General features: G+C 34.5%; 2 protein-coding genes across 3 annotated transcripts; both read left to right on the forward strand.

The window, feature by feature from the left end:
- Positions 1–385: 385 nt before the first annotated feature.
- Positions 386–7,252, forward strand: LOC122605943 (diphthine--ammonia ligase). Of its 2 annotated transcripts, none has more exons than XM_043778910.1 (13): positions 386–592; positions 919–1,037; positions 1,130–1,201; positions 2,797–2,876; positions 3,520–3,745; positions 3,853–3,885; positions 3,990–4,072; positions 4,151–4,223; positions 4,320–4,665; positions 4,760–5,091; positions 5,179–5,516; positions 5,632–5,974; positions 6,686–7,252. In XM_043778910.1, the coding sequence occupies exons 2-13, from the start codon at positions 960–962 to the stop codon at positions 6,899–6,901; spliced, it is 2,220 nt and encodes a 739-aa protein (XP_043634845.1). In that variant the 5' UTR covers positions 386–592; positions 919–959; the 3' UTR covers positions 6,902–7,252. The 2 variants fall into 2 exon arrangements, with proteins under 2 accessions (XP_043634845.1, XP_043634846.1); XM_043778911.1 differs by having other exon boundaries at positions 924–1,037.
- Positions 7,253–15,423: 8,171 nt separating this feature from the next.
- LOC122603961 (ankyrin repeat domain-containing protein 13C) lies at positions 15,424–18,625 on the forward strand. The gene is made up of 3 exons (XM_043776828.1): positions 15,424–15,611; positions 15,793–17,462; positions 17,995–18,625. The coding sequence occupies exons 2-3, from the start codon at positions 15,930–15,932 to the stop codon at positions 18,391–18,393; spliced, it is 1,932 nt and encodes a 643-aa protein (XP_043632763.1). The 5' UTR covers positions 15,424–15,611; positions 15,793–15,929; the 3' UTR covers positions 18,394–18,625.
- The last annotated feature ends 711 nt before the right edge of the window (positions 18,626–19,336 follow it).

The following is a 19,336-nucleotide window of genomic DNA, read 5'->3' on the forward strand; positions in this document are numbered from 1 at the left end:
AAAGAAATAAAAAAATAGTGCTACTTTTTTTAATGTTGTTTTTTGTTGCACATGAGTACATAACGATCTGTGTACATAACTCATTAATTCTATGTTATTTATTCTCTAGAGATTTAATAATATAAATTTGGTTATAAATTATTTTATAAGTTGTTTGGATAGATTTGATAAAATGTGAATTAAAATTGGGTAAATATGAAATTATTAATAAAATTTGGGTAAATATGATATTAGGGTGTATTTTTATTTTTTTTTGAGTAAATATCAAATTCTCCCGTAAAAATCGAGTAACATTTTTTTCATGGTGTGGTAATTTTTTTAAAAATTATTTTCATAAATGAAGCGAGATCACAAACACCCCCCTTATTATTTTTGGTCAGTCAAAGTCGCCGGAAAATATGGCGGTCACTGTCAAGTGAAAGCAGTCAAGCACACTTTCTTTCTTTATTAATATATTTGCAGGAATCAGAATTTAATCCTTCCTTCAACATCTATCACTCATTTCAATTCCAATACCCGAATCTCCCAATTCCACTCGCCGTTGCTCCGCCTGCTTTGCTGTCTCTCCGATCACTAGTTTAACTTCTACAAAGTATGTTTTTTTGTTTTTGTTTTGTTCTATAAACTTAATTTTACTTCTGAGTTTAGTAATAACTTTACATATCAAACTGTATGTATGTGTGTATGTATGTATGTATCAAAATGATGAAATAAGAATGATAACTGGTGTGACAACAGTCTCATAATCATGATTTAAATAGCTGAAAGACGATATTTAAAAATAAATAAATTGGGAGTGTGATTTGAAACTAAAAAGGTTTATATGATTTTGAACTTATATAAGTTGAAAGTAGGGTTCATGAGTAAAACATATACACGTGCATAGTATTTGCTCTAACGATGCTGCTAACTTTCTAGCTTAGTTGGAATCATTGGCTGAATTGTATTGTGAAGAGAAGATGAAGGTGGTAGGGTTAGTAAGTGGTGGCAAAGACAGCTGCTTTGCCATGATGAAATGTATCGAGTATGGCCACGAGGTACATCTGCTTTACTGGCACTCTCCATGTCTATATGTTGGTGCATATATGTAGCGAATTTTAATTTTACATATAAAATGCGTGTACTGTAGGTTGTTGCATTGGCAAACTTGTTACCGGCTAATGATTCTGTGGATGAGCTTGATAGCTACATGTATCAAACTGTAAGTCCTCCTCTCATGAGGTCACAAATATTTTTTTTCATAATGATAAGAGTTTGTATGATATCGTATCTCTGGTATAAGAATAGTATGCTCTATGTACAGACATGGCAATTGGGTACTATAGGCTACATGATTACCAGGAGTCATGGGTTGGGCCAAGCTACTCTATATTGGATTCAGGATCATTTGGAAACATTGCTTATGATTACGGGTGATTGGGACCCCACCCCCCAAACACCCTTAAAATGAGAACACGGTGAGAACACTTAAAATCATCATTTTGATGCATTAGAAGTCCATAAAACTTACATAGTGTATAACTAATTATCATTATTTAAGTGTTTAACAACACATTGATCTGTCAAAATAAAAAAATCACGTTTTTTGTTTTGTGGATCCATTTTGATGAATATGCATCCAAGATGGATGTATAAAACAAAAAACATGATTTTCTCGATTTTGACAGATCAATGTGTTGTTAAACACTTAAATAATGATAATTAGTTATACACTAAGTTAGTTTTATGGACTTTTAATGCATCAAAATAAAATTTTCAAGTGTTTACACCATGTTTCATTTGATTGGCCCCATATATATATATATACACTCACACACACACACACACATACCATAAGGAGGTTTACATGATAGCATATTGGTCTTAATACCCTGTCTGAAAAAAGCAATCTCATATTTTACTTGTACATGCCAAGTTCAAATACCTCGTGTAGTATTTAGAATGTTAATCCTATGAATACCTCATTCTGAACAAGTCAATCTCTTATCTCTCTTGTACATGCCAAGCTCAAATACCTTATGTGCTGTTCAAAAAAATGTAAATAAAATTACCTTATGTAGTATCTAAAATGATAATCTGGTGAATATTTTAGTTAGTATCCTTGCATGTAGAGCATGGAAGGGGGCTTCAAGAGATTTATCCCTTACATCTGCACAATCGTTAGTGGCATCTACAAACATCTTCCTCTCTAGTAAGCCTAGTGTACTCCCTACATACAAACCAGTTCTATTGTGTCAATGTTAGATATTCATGTTCCTGTTCATGATGTACTGTTATTTTTCCATACCAAGGGAAAGTTGGCTTGTTGGAAACGAAACTTGCATATCTTACCAATTAGGAAGGGATCATGACTCTCATAGGTTGGGAATCTTTGTTAAGGTTAGGTTAAAAAGGATATGAAGACACGGCCAAATAGTCTGCACTCTTTTATGTCATGAAGATTGAATGCCCTCATTTTGAAACTTGAAAGTTATGGGAACATGAATTGGTACTTAATGTCAATTTTGTACCAGTTATACAATTACCTATGTTGCTTAGGAACATTTGTATTATCTTTGACTATGTTTTCACGATTTTGTCGGGCAGTTTTACTCCATTTGGTTTAAGAAAAATCGTTAATTTCTATTTAGGGACTATCATTGTTAAAGATAACCATACCTCAAATGTTTTGGACTAACCATAAAAGATATTCACATTAATATTGAGGCAAACATGTTTGAGATTGTATTGCAACACAGTTTGATTACTATTATGTGCTAAACTAATTACTTGGTCAAATTGCTTGATATGTCTCAGGTTGGCCATCAAATTGTTGTCAGTTATGCGAATTGCATGGGAGTGCCTTTGTTTAGACGGAGAATACAAGGATCCACCAGGCAAGTTATTTAAGTGGAACCCTTTCAGCAGTGCTATTTTTAGTTATATTTTTGGTAAATATACGCTTCCAAAGAAATGCATGGAAGTTCTTTAGAAAATATATCGTTTACATGTTTATCTTGTTCTTCTTAACTGTAACTTTTTTTTGTTGGGTAAGTGGTAGAGTTATATGTACTTATAATCTTAAAAACTTAGTACTTCAATCTGATTATCCCTGTTTTATCATACAATCAGTCATCAAACTATTGTGAAATGACCAATTCTACAGGTATATGACATTACAGATCTACAGAAGAACTGTAATGTCTTTGATATACTATTAATTGTGCCGAAAAATTAAACTAAAAAAAAGAGGCAAGCAAGACCTAAAGTTATCTCAAGAAAGCCACACTTGAGTTTAAATATCTTGTTCATTAAATCAACTTGTCGTAATGTTACGTATTCCACAGCATTCTTTTATGATTTTCTCTTCAGTTTAATTGGTTATGGCATTTAGAAACTTGGGGTTTGCATTAGGTAGTTGCGTGTTGATTTCATATCTTCAAAGTTTTTTATGGTCTGAATTTTATGTTATGCACTGTCTAGATTAACAAAGGACTCTATTATTATCTCTTCTTATTTAAAAAATTGCTGAATATATAGGCGCCATGACCTAAGCTACGACACGACTCCAGGTGATGAAGTAGAGGACATGTTTATCCTGTTAAAAGAAGTTAAAAAACAGATACCTTCTATAACAGCAGTCTCGTCTGGTGCAATTGCTTCCGACTATCAAAGATTACGAGTAGAAAATGTTTGTTCAAGACTTGGGCTCATTTCTCTAGCATATTTATGGAAGTTGGATCAATCACTGCTCTTACAGAAAATGGTACCTACGCGTTTTTTTTTATCTTATATGAAATATCTTGTAAAATGATCTTTACCTGTACTAAGCATTTTCTCTGCTCAATTTCTTTTTTCCTGGGCCAAAATCAGATTGAAACTGGCATTATCGCTATCACAGTAAAGGTATAATGCTCTGATTTTTCACTCTGAATTTACTCTTTATTAGACGTGTTGCTCCCCTTCTAGTAGTCATCTAACCTGACATCAATCCCCTAAAACAATTGTAGGTTGCAGCTGTTGGTTTAAATCCTTCAAAGCACTTGGGAAAAGAGATGTCATACCTATGGCCACACCTTCTTAAGTTAAATGAGTATGTTGTTTGCTTGAATGACTTTTGACTTGCTCTTATTACCAGTCTTTAGAGTAATTAGCATTTTTTTTTTGGCAGGTTATATGGTAGTAATGTATGTGGTGAAGGGGGAGAATATGAAACATTGACTCTTGATTGTCCCCTTTTTAAAGTAAGTCTTTCATATGAATTGTGGTTTTTTTGGTGACTCATAGTATCTATGTATCTTTCTGTTCATCTTTGTGTTTTTACCTTTGATTTCTTCCAGTATGCTCGAATTGTTCTAGATGAGTTTCAACTTGTACTTCATGATTCAAATCCCATCGCTCCTGTGGGGATCCTTCACCCCTTAACCTTCCATTGTGAAGATAAATCTAAATCTGCTTCTGTAAGTGATGTTAACACAAGTAATGGTTTCAATCTGGAGAATATGGGTTCTATAATTGAAGTACAAAACGAATCTCCAGATATATCTGAACTCAAGAGCCAGTCATCCGATTTTGCCTATGATGTGGCTGAACTTGAAAAGCATAAACCTCATATGTCAAAAACTAAAATGAAGAATACTTTCTCTATATGTTGCTGGCTGCAGGACTCGAATGGAACTTCAGTGGGTGAGCTATTCTTATAATTAGAAATTACCCAGTTAACTTGTGCTTCCTTAATTCTTATCCTAACATCTTGAATGTATATCTTCTGTTGAGGCAGGTCTGCAGGAGGATTTGAAGATCATTTTACTGAAAATTGAATCACAGCTTAGCGAAATTGGTTTTTCTTGGGAGAATGTAGTTTACATTCACCTGTACGTTTCAGATATGAATATGTTTGCTATTGCAAATGAAACATATGTGAGTTTCATAACTCAGGAGAAATGTCGGTTTGGCGTGCCATCCCGCAGTACAATCGAACTTCCTCTTCATCAAGTTGGTCTCGGGAAGGCTTATGTGGAAGTGCTGGTAGCAAATGATCAAACTAAGAAAGTACTTCATGTTCAAAGCATCTCTTCATGGGCTCCTAGTTGCATTGGACCTTATAGCCAGGTAACATAGCTGTTACAATACCCTTCATTGGTAACATAATATATCTTTGAGAAATTCCTTATGTGGTTACAATTTGCTCTTTTGTAGGCGACTTTGCATAAAGAGGTACTTCACATGGCCGGGCAATTGGGACTTGACCCTCCTACCATGTCACTATGTAGTGGGGGCCCCACTGCTGAACTAGAACAAGCCCTGGTAAACAGTGAAGCTATTGCAGAGTCGTTCAACTGCTCAATAGGTACATCTGCCATATCGTTTGTCATTTATTGTTCAAAGTCTACCTTGACCCTGGACAGAGTCAGCATGGAAGAAAAGCAAAAAGCTATTCTTGGTCAGATGAAGCTACTAAATTTGGATCAAAAACGTCTTTCTGGAGTCCTAAATCCAGTCTTCTTGTATGTGTTTGTCCCTGATCTGCCAAAAAGGTGCGCCTTTGTTTCTGAATTGAACTTATAAATGGAATAAAGGGCCTAACAAAAGGCTAATGGAAACTCTCTCAGGTATATGAAACTAAAAATTATTTTGGTTGTAATGTGGTAGAGCTTTTGTTGAGGTGAAGCCCATGCTCTTTGTTGAGGATGTTACAAAAACCGAGGAAGTTGATGACGATCATGTTATGTTAACACATAAAGGGATTCCATTTGATATTTGTTTTCAATCAGAAAAATGGCATGATGAGTGTCTTCAAAAGTGTCTTATTCATGGCAGAATATGTGTGGTCATTTTGTCCATTACATCTGAAATTGCTGAGAAGATATGTTCCGATGCTGATGATCTTCCGGCGATTACTATCGAGGAGAAAATGGAAAGAGTTGCAAAATTTTGTGTACTCCGTCTTGATAAAGTTCTCTTACAGAGCTACTTCTCTTGGGACGATGTAACGGTAAGTGTCTTCTTAACGTTACATTTTCAGTTCAACTCACAAGCCACGCCATTATAGTATGACCTTAATCACCTCCATTGCCCCAACACCGTGTAGATGAAATGACAAGTACACATAGGTACGCACGTATGTGGATATATAAGTACACAAATTCATATCTGCATGAACAGGGAAACCCTTAAAAATAAATCTCCCCAACTTTGGAAAAGAGTTCGATCAATTAATTTAACAACTTTTGTGTTTAATAGTCTGTCACTCTGTCAATTTCATTTTTCCGGGCACAGACCTTTTTTTCGTCTTTCTTTACTGGTTCGTGTTTAATATATATTTTTTGAAATAAGACAAATGAAGTCGAGTGATTTTATTAAACTTAAAAAATGTTAAAGTGACTTAATCGATTCTTTTTGAAAGTTGGGGTGACGTATATGGTGATTTGAAAGTAGATGTGTTTATACAACAATGCACGTAGTGTGAGTCGTAAATCGTAATGGGGCCTTTTGATGTATGTGTACTCTTGCTGGTCCTTCACTTTGTCCAGACCTCGTTGGATCGTTACTGTACATTCATACATTCTGACCCCATTTTATAATGTTTTCCTTGTATATCTATAGATAATAATAATAATTAGTAGTAATATGCGGGGCTGATTCTTTCGGTGCAAGTATATCCAATATCAATGTAATGCTTATACATCCCTGTTCTGTTTTGCAGAACATGCGAATTTACTTTTCAACAAGCCAGGCTATCTCCCATGAAACATTGTCATTCATCTTCAAAAGATCATACGATAAATTTGCTGAAACGAGCAAAAAGATGAAGACTTGCGAAGAACCCATTTTCAATGTTGTTCCTGTAATTGGGGCTGGAAGTTCTGCTACTTCCATAGAGGATATGATCACCTGTGAGCTAGTTGCAAGAAAATCTTGAGAAGCCCAATATTTACTCTTTGTTCTACATATATTGGATACGATGAGCTCATTCTGGGGGGTTAACATGAAAATTATGTGGGATCTCACATTTCGATAACCACTTCAAGTAACATGTTTTTTTTTTTTTGTATTGTATTGTATTCGTAAACAGTTACCAACAAAATCAAAGGGTCCGATTAACTGGTTAAAATTGTGTGTATGGTACATTTTTGTTCAGTCGGTATCAGTCAAGAAAGAGTCGGGTAGTATGCACGTGACGAGGAAATGAAGTGGCTTGACATTAATCCTACGCGGATATGGATGCTTAAATTGCACATATACATAGTTTCTCTGACCAACTTATTTATTATTTAGTAAGATGTTCATTTATATTCTATCCGGTTCAAATTAAATATGTACTTTTAGAATTGTGTTATCAATGTATGATATTAACTAGATGACAATTTTATAATTAGTTTTTTATATGGGATTTTAAGACTCTAATTATCAGGAAAAACCGAAAAAGTGTTCGAAGTAATATTATGAAATTAATATGTTGATTTTAATAGTAAATTTTTATTTTGAGATGCATACAAATTTGGGTGGCCCCGACCAGTGGACATGCATTTCATCCGATTCATTTTTGGTCGATAGGATCATGGATGAACCAAAATGGATATGGATGATGAATGCATAATTGATAATCCCAGCTTGATCAGTCAAGCTCAGAGTAGAAGCCGGCCAGCCGTGGGCAGATCTAGCTAGAAAAACTTTTATGCTTATTTAGCATGCAAGAACAAAAACAACAAAAAGGTGACCACAGACTAGGAAAAGCATAAGGCAGATGCTTATAGCACCTTCTTCGTGCGTCCCAATGCTCCCAAGACGCAACCTCCTTATTGAACGCCATCTTCTTTCTTCTGCATCCCGCCAAAACTTCTTCACGGAGAACACTCTTGGACGCTCCTTGTGGGCCACCTTAATCACGTGTAGTCCAATTAAAAAAAAAAATTTCAAAATTTAAACGGCTACATTTGATCGTCTTCTTCATTTTAGCACATACCACTGTAAAAAAAAAACAAACCATACCTCTTCCTTCTTCACATTTTACAACCGAAAATCAACACCTAAAATCCTCAACCAAACCATGCCTAAGAAAAACACCCAAAATCAACACAAAAACAAGAATATTGGCGATGACATGCTTTAAAATCTTCTTGACTTTCCTACACCACCATCACCGGCAATGTCAAGCTCGAACCCACAAGGTCAATCTTCCAACTCCCAATTCCCACTCAACTACGGTTCACCATCGTATAATGTCAACCCGTATTCTAGTTCGTTTTACAATAATCTTGGGTACAACCCAATCGAGGGTATAAATAGTGCCAACAATCTTTTGTTATTGCAACAATGGCAAGCTGCTCAAATGATGTAACACGCAGCAGCCGCGGAAACACCACTACCACCACAACAGAAACCGATTCCCGTTGACGACGAAGCTGAAAATGAAAGAGCGGGAACTAGTGTCGCTTCTGCCAAACCTGTAGAAGACGAAATCGCAAAATCGGCAAAGCAATTGACGAAAAAAGGCAAGGAGGTGGCAGAGAAGAAGAAGTGGAGCGAAAACGAATGTGTGATATTGACTAGGAGTTGAGTGCATGCTACCGAGGACACCATCAAAGGGAATGGGCAAACGGAAAGCGTGTTTTGGACAACAATTGAGAGGTTCTTTAACACCGCATCAAAAGAAGGTTACCGTAACATAAGTCAACTTCATGGCAAATGGAACAAAATCAAATCCAGTTGTAAGAACTTTGGGACTGTGTTTAAAAGGTTTAGTGACGAAAGACGTCAAAGCGGGGCGGACGAGAAGCATATTTATGATGTCGTCCAAGAACAAGACAAGCGGGAGTATGGGCCGAGTAGATTTGCGTTTGAGAAGTGTTGGGAAATCCTAAAAGGTTTTCCAACGTTTTGGAATGACCACGGGTTACAAAAGCAAGCGGCGTGGGTGACGACGGTGAGCCGGGGACACAAAACCCGGCTGTTGACGACTTGTTTGGAGATGACCCCATTAAGAGACCATTGGGGCGTAATGTTAGCAAAAAGTTATCCCAAAGTTCTGATGCAGGTTCTAGTAGATCATCCACCGGGTCAGAGGCGCTACTGAAGCTCGACGAGATGCTTAAGTTACAGAGGGAATCGCTACAGAAATCAGAGGAAGATCGAAAGAAGTTTGAAGAGGATCGGAAGGCAATGAAAGCTTCTCGTCGCAGGAAGGAAGTTATGGATGCGTTTAACTTTCTTCAGAACCCGGTGCCCACATGTATGCCTAGGAGGCAGTTGAAAGCGCTTCTTAATTATCGTAAGTCTTTGATGGATGAGTATGGGGATGAGTTTCTAGAGATGGGTGGCAGTGACGACGAGAACGAGAGCAACGAGTAGTTATTATGTTATTGTGTTGTTGTTGTTATGTTTTAAAATAAATTGTCGTTATGAACAATCGTTATGTTTTTTAATCCTTGTTGTAACTTTTTTTAATTAAGTGTGGTGTGGTTTAATAATAAAATGTGTTTTTTCAATTAATTAAGTGTGTTTTAATGTTAAATATATATAAAGTTATAAAAAAATGTTAAAAGAATTGATAATGTGGTGAAGAAGTTTTGAAGAAGTTGTCCTTATAGGTAGTAAGTGTCATGAGAAATGTGATGCTGATGTGGCAGGCAAGAAGTCCTGAAGACGGCCTGCCTATAAGCACAGGCCTAACAACAGTTAACAAGAGAAGAAGAAGAAGAAGAAGAAGAAGACACCCTTCATCCTTATAACACTATGTTTTATTTTTTTATGTACATACACAAATGAATATACACATATGTATGTAAATATGTTTATACAAATCGGCACATACATAGTGAGTGCTCTTAATGGGGGCCTTTTGATTTTTGTACTGTTGTTGGTCCATTACTTTGTTAATCAAGACCTGCCATTTGGGTACGTGTACATTGGACCATTTTCTTACAATGTGACCCCCTTGTATAGATATTATTTCCCCCTCGTACGTGCATAAATCATTTTGTTGGATCATATATATGATTAGTTTTGGCTAATGTATAAAATTTTAATGCGTCCCATTCTGGTTTACACAATCTGCAAATCTACCTTTCAGCACGTTTGATGAATTCTCTGAAACACTCAATAATGCAAAGCCGATGAACCCATTTTCACCGTTGTGCTTGTAATTGGGGATGGAAGTTTGGGTGCTTGTAATTGTGGATGGAAGTTTGGGTACTTCCATGGCATTATTGATAACTTGTAAGCTTTTTTTTTTCTTCGAAAAGTTCATAAGTTATAAGCTAGTTGCTAGAAATTATAAAACATACCCATAGTTACTTTAAGGGATAACCGCAAAAAATATAAAGCACCTTTCGACCAATTTACGAAAATAGTAGTGACCTTTAAAAGTTTTACTTTTTAGAAATGAACTTTCATTTATTCCCGAAAATAGTAACATTTGACACACGTATATGATGACATGGACACTTTTCGATTACGTGGCATTTTCTGATGACGTGGCATACGTTATAACAACAAAAAATAGAAAGGACATTTCGACCAATTTACGAAAATAGCAATGACCTTTAAAAGTTTTACTTTCTAGTAATAAACTCATTTATTGTCGGATTACTCCAACACCGACGACAGCATTGTTGGAGGTGGTTTCTTCTCGATTTTTTCAACTAATTTTAGAAGCCGTTAGCCGTCTGTTCGAGTTCGAGCTAACCACTGGACCTGCGCTATTTGGATCTATGTCATTTGTCGACGAACTATTCTTAAACGGTCCAGATCCGGCCTATGAAACTCTCGTCTCACCTTGAACATCCCTAGGATTTTCCTCTGGCTAAAATGATGACGTTTTAGCATCTAATTTCAAAGATTTTTAATCTTGAGATAGATGAACTAGAACCAGATCTATGTCTTCTTTAAGATCTTCATACACAGCTTTTCAATGCTTGAAATAGGAAGAGATTCAACGGAAATCTATATAATCAAAATTTAGGTTCAGGAATAAATAAAAGTTCATTTCTAAAAAGTAAAACTTTTAAAGGTCACTGCTATTTTCAAGAATTGGTCGAAATGTGCTTTCTATTTTCTGCAGTTATCCCTTACTTTAAAATTCTATAGAAATTGGATACATGTAGTTTTCCCGAGGCTTGCAAGTCATAGTACAAAAGTATGCGACAATTCACATTTTTATTACCAACTCGAGTAACATGTGTACGTTTGTTTTATAGCTAGATAAATTTGGCGTCTACCGTTACTTTTATTGTTCGGTCAATTACGAGTTTAAGTTTAATGTTCTATACGTATGCGATGTGATGATATTAAATCAAATTTTGAGATAATAAGTATTGAGTAACTCGCTAACAGCACATTTATTAACTTAAGGCGGATACATGTTATACTATATTTTAGACCCGTGTCCAACACTGGACACGAGGTTTACGATATTATCAATATTAGATCTTCATACATTTAATTCATAAAATCTTATAATTTTGAAGATATACGATTCTAAGTGTTATAATGTGCAAGTTGTAGTACAATAATCGCATGCTCGTCACTGTCATTATTAGCTGAGACATATTGATGGAATTGTTTAACGTAGTCATTCCACAAGGCATATGCTACAATAATTTTCCTATTATAAAAGTTTTTGAAACCAGTTATACTCATAATGTAATATTATTATTAAAATATAGTTAAGAGTTAAAATATAACTATACTTGTGATCTTATACTTGACATTTAAGTATATGTATGTGGTCATGATGCAGGCTCTTTTTTCAATCTTCTGTCTTATGATAATTAGATAACAATTATGATTGTTTTTAATTTCTTTGATAACAATTAGGACTCTTGATTTAAGTAACAATTGTAACTTAAAAAAATATATATGAATACTTTTTGTAACGTTTTTAAGAAAATTTTAAAAAATCCTCTCAAGTTGATGGTTAAAAATAAATATAGATTAAGTGTTGAGGGCTAAAAAGTGTAAATTTTTGATGGAAAACAAAAAAGTGTAAATTAATGAAACTTTTTCTACAAATTAATATAAATAATATTATAATAATATAATTGGATAATTATTATTAGGATTTTTAATTTATAGTTTATCTAAATAATGACATAAGCGGAAGTCAATTTGATAAAATTGAACGATTTGATTAGTTAATAAGTCATTAGTTCAACTGTCTTATAATATATATTAAAATTAAGATTAAGATTTTCTTCACTCTTACTTTTGCAAAAATACCTCCAAAAGGGATGACCCAACCATCTCAATTGTTACGAGTCATCCTAATTGAAAGGTTCTTTGAAAAATAAGAATAAGTAAATAGGGATATTGATGTTGGAATGTTGTCCCCATTTATTTAGTTGTGTGACCTGCTTATTTTTAGGTTATTTATATGCAACATTCTATCTATAGTAATTTGGATGACTTGCTACCTAAAGTTTGTTCATACTCAATTATTTAGTGAAAGAAAATTTGGTTGGTGAAAGTTTGATGCCAATGCCACATGGTGACACTTGCACGGTTGCACTCACTTGATAAATTATAAATTTCGATTGCCAATAATAATGAATGAATTAAATTATATAGTGGTCAAAAAGTGATCTCAAATTTCATATTTAAATTTTGGAAAATGATGAATGATTATTTATTTAGAGGTTAGTTATTATAAAATAACTATTATGGTAAAACAAATAAGATAATATTTTAGCCATTAGAACAAATAGATCAAAATTTAAGTTAATTAAATCTTTAAAAATTAAAATATTAATAATCAAGGACATATATGTCATTTACTCTATTTGTCTCCCCCGTTTCTTCTTAATTTTTCATTTCTTTTTTTATGATTATTACTCTCTTCTCTTTTTATATTAAAAAATATATATACAGAAGTTTGATACAAATAAAGAAACAAAAACAAAGAACTTTGAATAACATATGTGGATTAAAAACTGTGATGCACGACATGAAATAACAAAATCGTTGATGCACAAGGACAACTTTTGATTCACAACCATTAATGTATAACTATTGATGCACAACATTAACTTTGATGACATCTTATCAATGAGTTAATTGATGCACATTGATACATTTTGATTAACTTTGATAATCCATCTTCAACCTTCACCATGATTAACATTGATGACATACAAGAAAAAAAAGATGCACCATGATTAACTTTGATGTTCCAAATCCAAATTCATATACTTTGCGTCTCACTCCGTAGATTGAAAAACAAATGGTTCCACTTTTCATATATCATCCTCTATTTAAACAATAACAAATAGGAAATTATTCAACAACATATAAAACTATAGAATAACCTGATTGAAGTAGACCAGTAACGATATATATAGAGATATACTGAGGGTTTTTAATGAAAGATACAGATAAGAGTGTCGACTATTGGTGGTACCTCGGCAGGAGAGAGTTACTGTGGTGGTGGTTTGCCAGCGGGGAAGGTTGTCACGGTGGTGAAGCAACAGTGATTTCGATGTCAGTCATTTTTTTTTCCACATTCATCTAATATTAATAATAATATTAAAAGAAGTTGAAATTGTTTAAGCAAATATGAAAATAAGAAAAGAAAAAAAAAAGGATATGGAGATGAGAATGGATTGGACGGATCTAAAATTGTTTTTGAATTGGAATAAGGGAGTAAATGGATTAATCTTTGTTGAGAAAAATAAGGATCCATTAGTGATAAGTAAAGCTGTAAGAAATCTTTAATTTGCAAAATACCGTATTACCTTTATTGTTATAACTTTTCATATTAATTGATAAAAATAATTAAGGGACACATGTCAAATTTATAGTGTGTCTTACATGTTTTATGATAATAGTTATTTTATTTTACCCTTAACCTATAATAGTAACAAAAAAGTCTCCAAATCATAAGATGATGAAAAATGGTAAAACTAAAGAATAAGATTAAGAAAGAGATTTGATGAAATCCACACGTCAATATCTTATGGTTTTAGAATGATTTTTAGTCTAATATTTTTTTGACAAGTGAATTTTATCTCAGACGCGTATGATGCGTGCTAATCGTACAACGAAAGGTTCCATTACTAAACGGATCTTAAATAGCCTTTATCACTACACCACCTTCTTAATTGGAAAATACAGTTGAGGAGAACTTACCAAGGCTCGAACTGAAGACCTTAGAGTAAACTCCCCGTAATATTTAAGTGGATATATCATTTTCCATAAACTTTTATTAAGTAGATACTTAATAGAAGGTAAAAAAAATTTTTGTCGCACAAATATTTTGATTTTCAAGATAAAAACTCATATTTCATAAACAATTGAAACAAGTAAAACTTTATTCACTTATTTTTGATCGCCAAAATAATAAGACAGTGACACAAATTCTTCTATTAATCATCGATAAGTGATAATCAAAATTTCTTTTAAAAGAATCAAATCATATGGTACTTTTACTTTACTAACATATTCATAAAATTATTGAATTATTCATAAGTGATTGAATAGGAATGAGAACTTGATTAGTAGTTAGTACATAGATGATATCCTTAAGTTATGACAAGCTGAGGCGTAAATTTAAGGAGAAATATCTTACGTGTTATTATTCAGTTAAAATAACTTTTTCATACTCTAAAAATAGACGTGCCACTCATGTGGGCGTTTAAGTGACAAGAACTAACAACAACCTAGTTTTAAACTTCTTGTATATCGAAGTGATGACTACAAAGTGATCAATATAATTTTTAAAGTAAGAACATTTATTGAAATTGGGCAAACCACGAAAATTATCCGGCTATATATTTAGCTTACGTTTGATAGACTAGGCTAAAAACAAGTGATGCGTTTACTTGACAATTCATAATGTACTGATTTACTATAAACATTGAACAAGAAAGACAAATAAGATTATGAAAGGATGCATTAAAAAAACTCATCTATACTGCTATATAAAAATTATACCTTTATGTTAAAAAATTAAGATTTTTAAGACATACGAAATTACTATTTACCTTCAATGAATTAACTTACACAATCATTCTATTATCTTCTAAAAGATATCAAATACTCTTTTAAATCAAATATCTTTATGTCAAATACATATACCACTTATGCATCCGTCGCCACCAACGGTCGCCGCCGCCGTCATCATTCGTCGATGTCACCACATCACTGTTACTTTCATTGTCCTCATATTACGCGAGTACTATGCTCGTAAGAGATAATGCATGCTAGGCTACTATACTCCATCCAAGTTATTGTCCTCTGACTTCTGGAAAACAGTAAAGTCAAAAATATACAGAGCTAATTTGTTCAAAAGGAAAAACAGTACTAATAATTAAACCTTATATTCCACTTTTAAACTTCATTCGCATCACATATCCTGTGAAATCTATACATTTATATTTTCTTACTATATTTATTTATATCTATATATTAATATTAATATTAATTATATATTCATATTTATATACTGTATCTTTTTATATAATAATCCAGGAAAGAGAAAAGGAGAGAGATCTGAGCTGTGTGTATGAGTTACTCTGGACAACAACAAGAACAAGAGTAACATGCTCTGAAGATATATATACATGCACTTATCATCACATAAAAGATCTTCTTCAAACAATACCCACCAGCTATTTGGATCCATTTATCCCCTTTAGGTATCTTTTTTTTTATTTTATAAATTTATTTACTGTTGTATATCTCTTTCAGTTTACTACTAATTAACTGTAATAAAGTAAAGCTACCAACTTGGATCTGTTATCTTTGATTTTAAGTTGTTGGCGTTGTTATTTTAGTTAAAATTAGCAATTTAATTTCTGGGTTTTTGTTTGTTCTCAGATTTAGGGCCAATTTGATTCTAGCTTCAGAAGTGATTAAGTTACAAGATTTTTAGGGTTTTTCACAATGTGGGCTAAAATTAGGTTATAAATAGTAAAGTTTTAAGCTTTTTGGGTAATTAAGAACATAGAGAGTTAATGGAAGATTTTTCAAAGTATTCCCATAGTCCGGCTCATTTAGCCGTTGTCCAACGAGACCATGCCGGTCTTAAGAAGCTTATTGCTGGACTTCCGAGGTTAGCTAAGGCCGGTACGGTTAATAGTGAGGCTGAGTCAGTAGCTGCTGAGTTAGATGCTGATGCTGTTTCAGCTGTGATTGACCGGAGAGATGTTCCGGGTAGGGAAACACCTCTGCATCTTGCGGTTCGTATGAAGGATGCAGTGTCTGCGGATATTTTAATGGCGGCTGGTGCTGATTGGAGTCTTCAGAATGAGCATGGATGGAGTGCTCTTCAAGAAGCTGTTTGTAATAGAGAAGAGAATATTGCTATGATTATTGCTCGACATTATCAGCCACTTGCGTGGGCTAAATGGTGTCGTAGGCTTCCACGTATTGTGGCTTCTGCTAATAGGATTCGTGATTTTTATATGGAGATAACTTTTCATTTTGAGAGTTCGGTTATTCCGTTTATTGGAAGGATTGCTCCTTCGGATACTTATAGGATTTGGAAACGTGGGTCGAATTTAAGGGCTGATATGACACTTGCGGGGTTTGATGGGTTCAGAATTCAACGGTCGGATCAAACTTTTATGTTTCTTGGAGATGGGTATTCACGTGATGATGGTAGTGTTTGTTTGCCTCCAGGTTCTTTAATTGTTCTTTCTCATAAAGAGAAAGAGATAACAAATGCTTTAGAAGGAGCTGGGGCGCAACCATCAGAAGCCGAAGTTGCACATGAAGTAGCGTTGATGTCTCAAACTAACATGTACAGGCCCGGAATTGATGTGACTCAGGCCGAGCTCGTGCCTCATTTGAACTGGAGACGACAAGAGAGGACAGAACCCGTGGGACCATGGAAAAGTAAGGTGTATGATATGCTTCATGTGATGGTGAGCGTGAAATCAAGACGAGTCCCTGGTGCTATGACGGATGAGGAGTTGTTCTCTAATGAAAGGGGAGTGGAAAATGGAGGTGACAATGAACATGATGAGTATGATGATGTTTTGACACCCGAAGAAAAGATCCAATTAAATTCAGCACTTAAAATGGAAAATTCTGAAAATGTTTGCGAAGATGAAGAACAGATGAACCATGAAAATAGTGACTCAGGTTCACTAGAAAATTCTGAATCCAACAGTAAAGATAAAAAAAGTTGGTTTGGTTGGAACAAAAAAGGTTCAAAAAGTGGTGGCAATGATCCCGAGGATTCCAAGATTCTAAAGAAGTTCTCGAAACTTAATGAAACTCCTGCTGAGGAGAGTGGTGACTCCAAGAAAGGGAAAGATAAGAGTCTGAAGAAGAAGAAAAAGAAAGGATCCTCAATGGATGCCAAACACGAAAGTGAATACAAGAAAGGGTTGAGACCGGTTCTTTGGTTGACACCTGATTTTCCTTTGAAAACAGAGGAGCTTGTGCCGTTACTTGACATCTTAGCCAATAAGGTTAAGGCCATTAGGAGATTAAGAGAGCTTCTAACCACCAAACTACCAAGCGGCACGTTCCCTGTCAAGGTAAATTCTTTTTTTCACATGTTTATTCATTACTTTGTTCTCTGTTAAAGTACAAATCACCTCCTTTGTAGATATCCGCGGATTCCTAGTTCATGCCCAATTTATATCATAAAATTGCCTAAAGAAAAGGAAAAAACAGGTGTGTTTGTACTAATGACTGTGTGATTATTTGAGGGGTCTTGGAATCTTGGATATCATCAATTTCATACTAGCTGCAACAAAACTGATTACCAAGTGGTAAAATTATATACCTATTCTTCGAACCTAATTCGAGAGACTTCTACCTTTATATCACACGAAGTATCTTTTTTTCTTCCCAAGAACAACATTTTAGTCATCTTGTTTGTTAATATCTTGAAAAATCAAAGGTTGGCAGACTTTTAAACATGACCATTTTTCTGGCTGAACTTCTATCGAGTTAGAAAATGAGTGTAGAATGTAGATCCATCTTAACAGCCTATATTTGCTGACATTTATAATGGTGATGATAGAACTTTGTCAAATATCATATAATATCCATTTGTGACTGCAGATTGCGATTCCTATCGTGCCAACGATCAGAGTTTTAGTAACATTTACAAAATTCGAGGAACTACAAGCTTCATCAGAAGAATTTTCAACGCCACTTTCTAGCCCAGCTCATTTCCAAGATTCAAAATCTAAAGAATCTGAAGGATCGACTTCATGGATCTCATGGATGAAAGGGAACCGTGGTGACCAATCAAGTGACAACGAGGGTCGTAGCTTCAGGGACGAGATGGACCCGTTTAACATTCCGTCCGACTACACATGGGTTGATGCCAATGAGAAGAAACGCAGAATGAAGGCCAAGAAAGCCAAGATCAGGAAACACAAGAAGCAATCTGCAGCATCAACGGCAGCTAGAAGCAGTGAAAATGGTGTAAGGCAGTCGAGTGAAGATTTGGAGTGATTGTTGGTGGATTTTGTTCTTGGATTCAGGTAAGTCCCGGATCTAATATGTGTGATAAAATTGATTTTTAGGGTTCTTGCTCGATTGAATGTCATATGCAACTTTGTTGAATGTCATATGCAATCGTTTTTTCCTTATAATGGTTTGTTCCAGTGGTTTTGGTAGTTCTCTCAGGAACAGCGTCAACATGGTGTATCAATGTTTTAATTATTTATTATTGCTTTAAGTTTAACTGAGAGATACCAGCTGGAGTAATTTAGTTTTATCCATGGGATAAAATTCTCGAGGTGACAAAATGGACTTATTGGGTAAATTTGGTAACACGGTATTACGCGTTTAATTGTCCCGTCTACCATAACAAGAATAAAAATTAGAAAAGATAAGATTTACAAAATCTTACCTGACAAAAGAAGCTAAATTATACCGTGTCATTTATATAACTAAGAAAACTGAAAGAAATATCTGATACTACACAACTAGTTAACTACTGCATTTTAAGACAACATACACGCGGTACATGTAAGTTGTGGACTATTAAGAACTGTATCTGACATCAATTAAGCCACTCTAGAACATAGCCTTTTACTTTCCCAAAACTGATGCTCGTTAACACTCGATTACCCATCCATTACCTTTCGGGCAGTGTTTCTCATACCGTCTATGAGGAAACACAATGTAGCACCCAAGGCTCTTAACGTTCAAAAAATAAAGAGAAAAAGAAAAGCACCCAGGCTCCAATGAAGAAGTCAGCTTCTGTAGATATCAAGAAGTTAACAAGTGGATAGTTTATGCTCCTTTCCAAGTCTTTGATTCATATTCTGCGAATGTGAATTGGCGATGTTTCCCACTTGGTGTCTCACGTGTGACCAGTAAAACTTTGAATTTGCATATAACTCAGGTCTTATCAATCCCTTCCTATATAGTTTCAGATGAGGGGAACAGT

The sequence above is a fragment of the Erigeron canadensis genome, chromosome 6, assembly GCF_010389155.1.
Source record: "Erigeron canadensis isolate Cc75 chromosome 6, C_canadensis_v1, whole genome shotgun sequence".
NCBI classification, from domain to species: Eukaryota; Viridiplantae; Streptophyta; class Magnoliopsida; order Asterales; family Asteraceae; genus Erigeron; species Erigeron canadensis.

Coding starts and splice junctions, on each gene's coding strand:
- LOC122603961 (XM_043776828.1), top strand. CDS start 15,930: ATGGAAGATTTTTCAAAGTATTCCCATAGTCCGGCTCATTTAGCCGTT. Junction 17,463..17,994: donor GCGGCACGTTCCCTGTCAAG/GTAAATTCTTTT, acceptor TTGTGACTGCAG/ATTGCGATTCCTATCGTGCC.
- LOC122605943 (XM_043778910.1), top strand. CDS start 960: ATGAAGGTGGTAGGGTTAGTAAGTGGTGGCAAAGACAGCTGCTTTGCC. Junction 3,886..3,989: donor TTATCGCTATCACAGTAAAG/GTATAATGCTCT, acceptor AAACAATTGTAG/GTTGCAGCTGTTGGTTTAAA. Junction 4,666..4,759: donor CTCGAATGGAACTTCAGTGG/GTGAGCTATTCT, acceptor CTGTTGAGGCAG/GTCTGCAGGAGGATTTGAAG.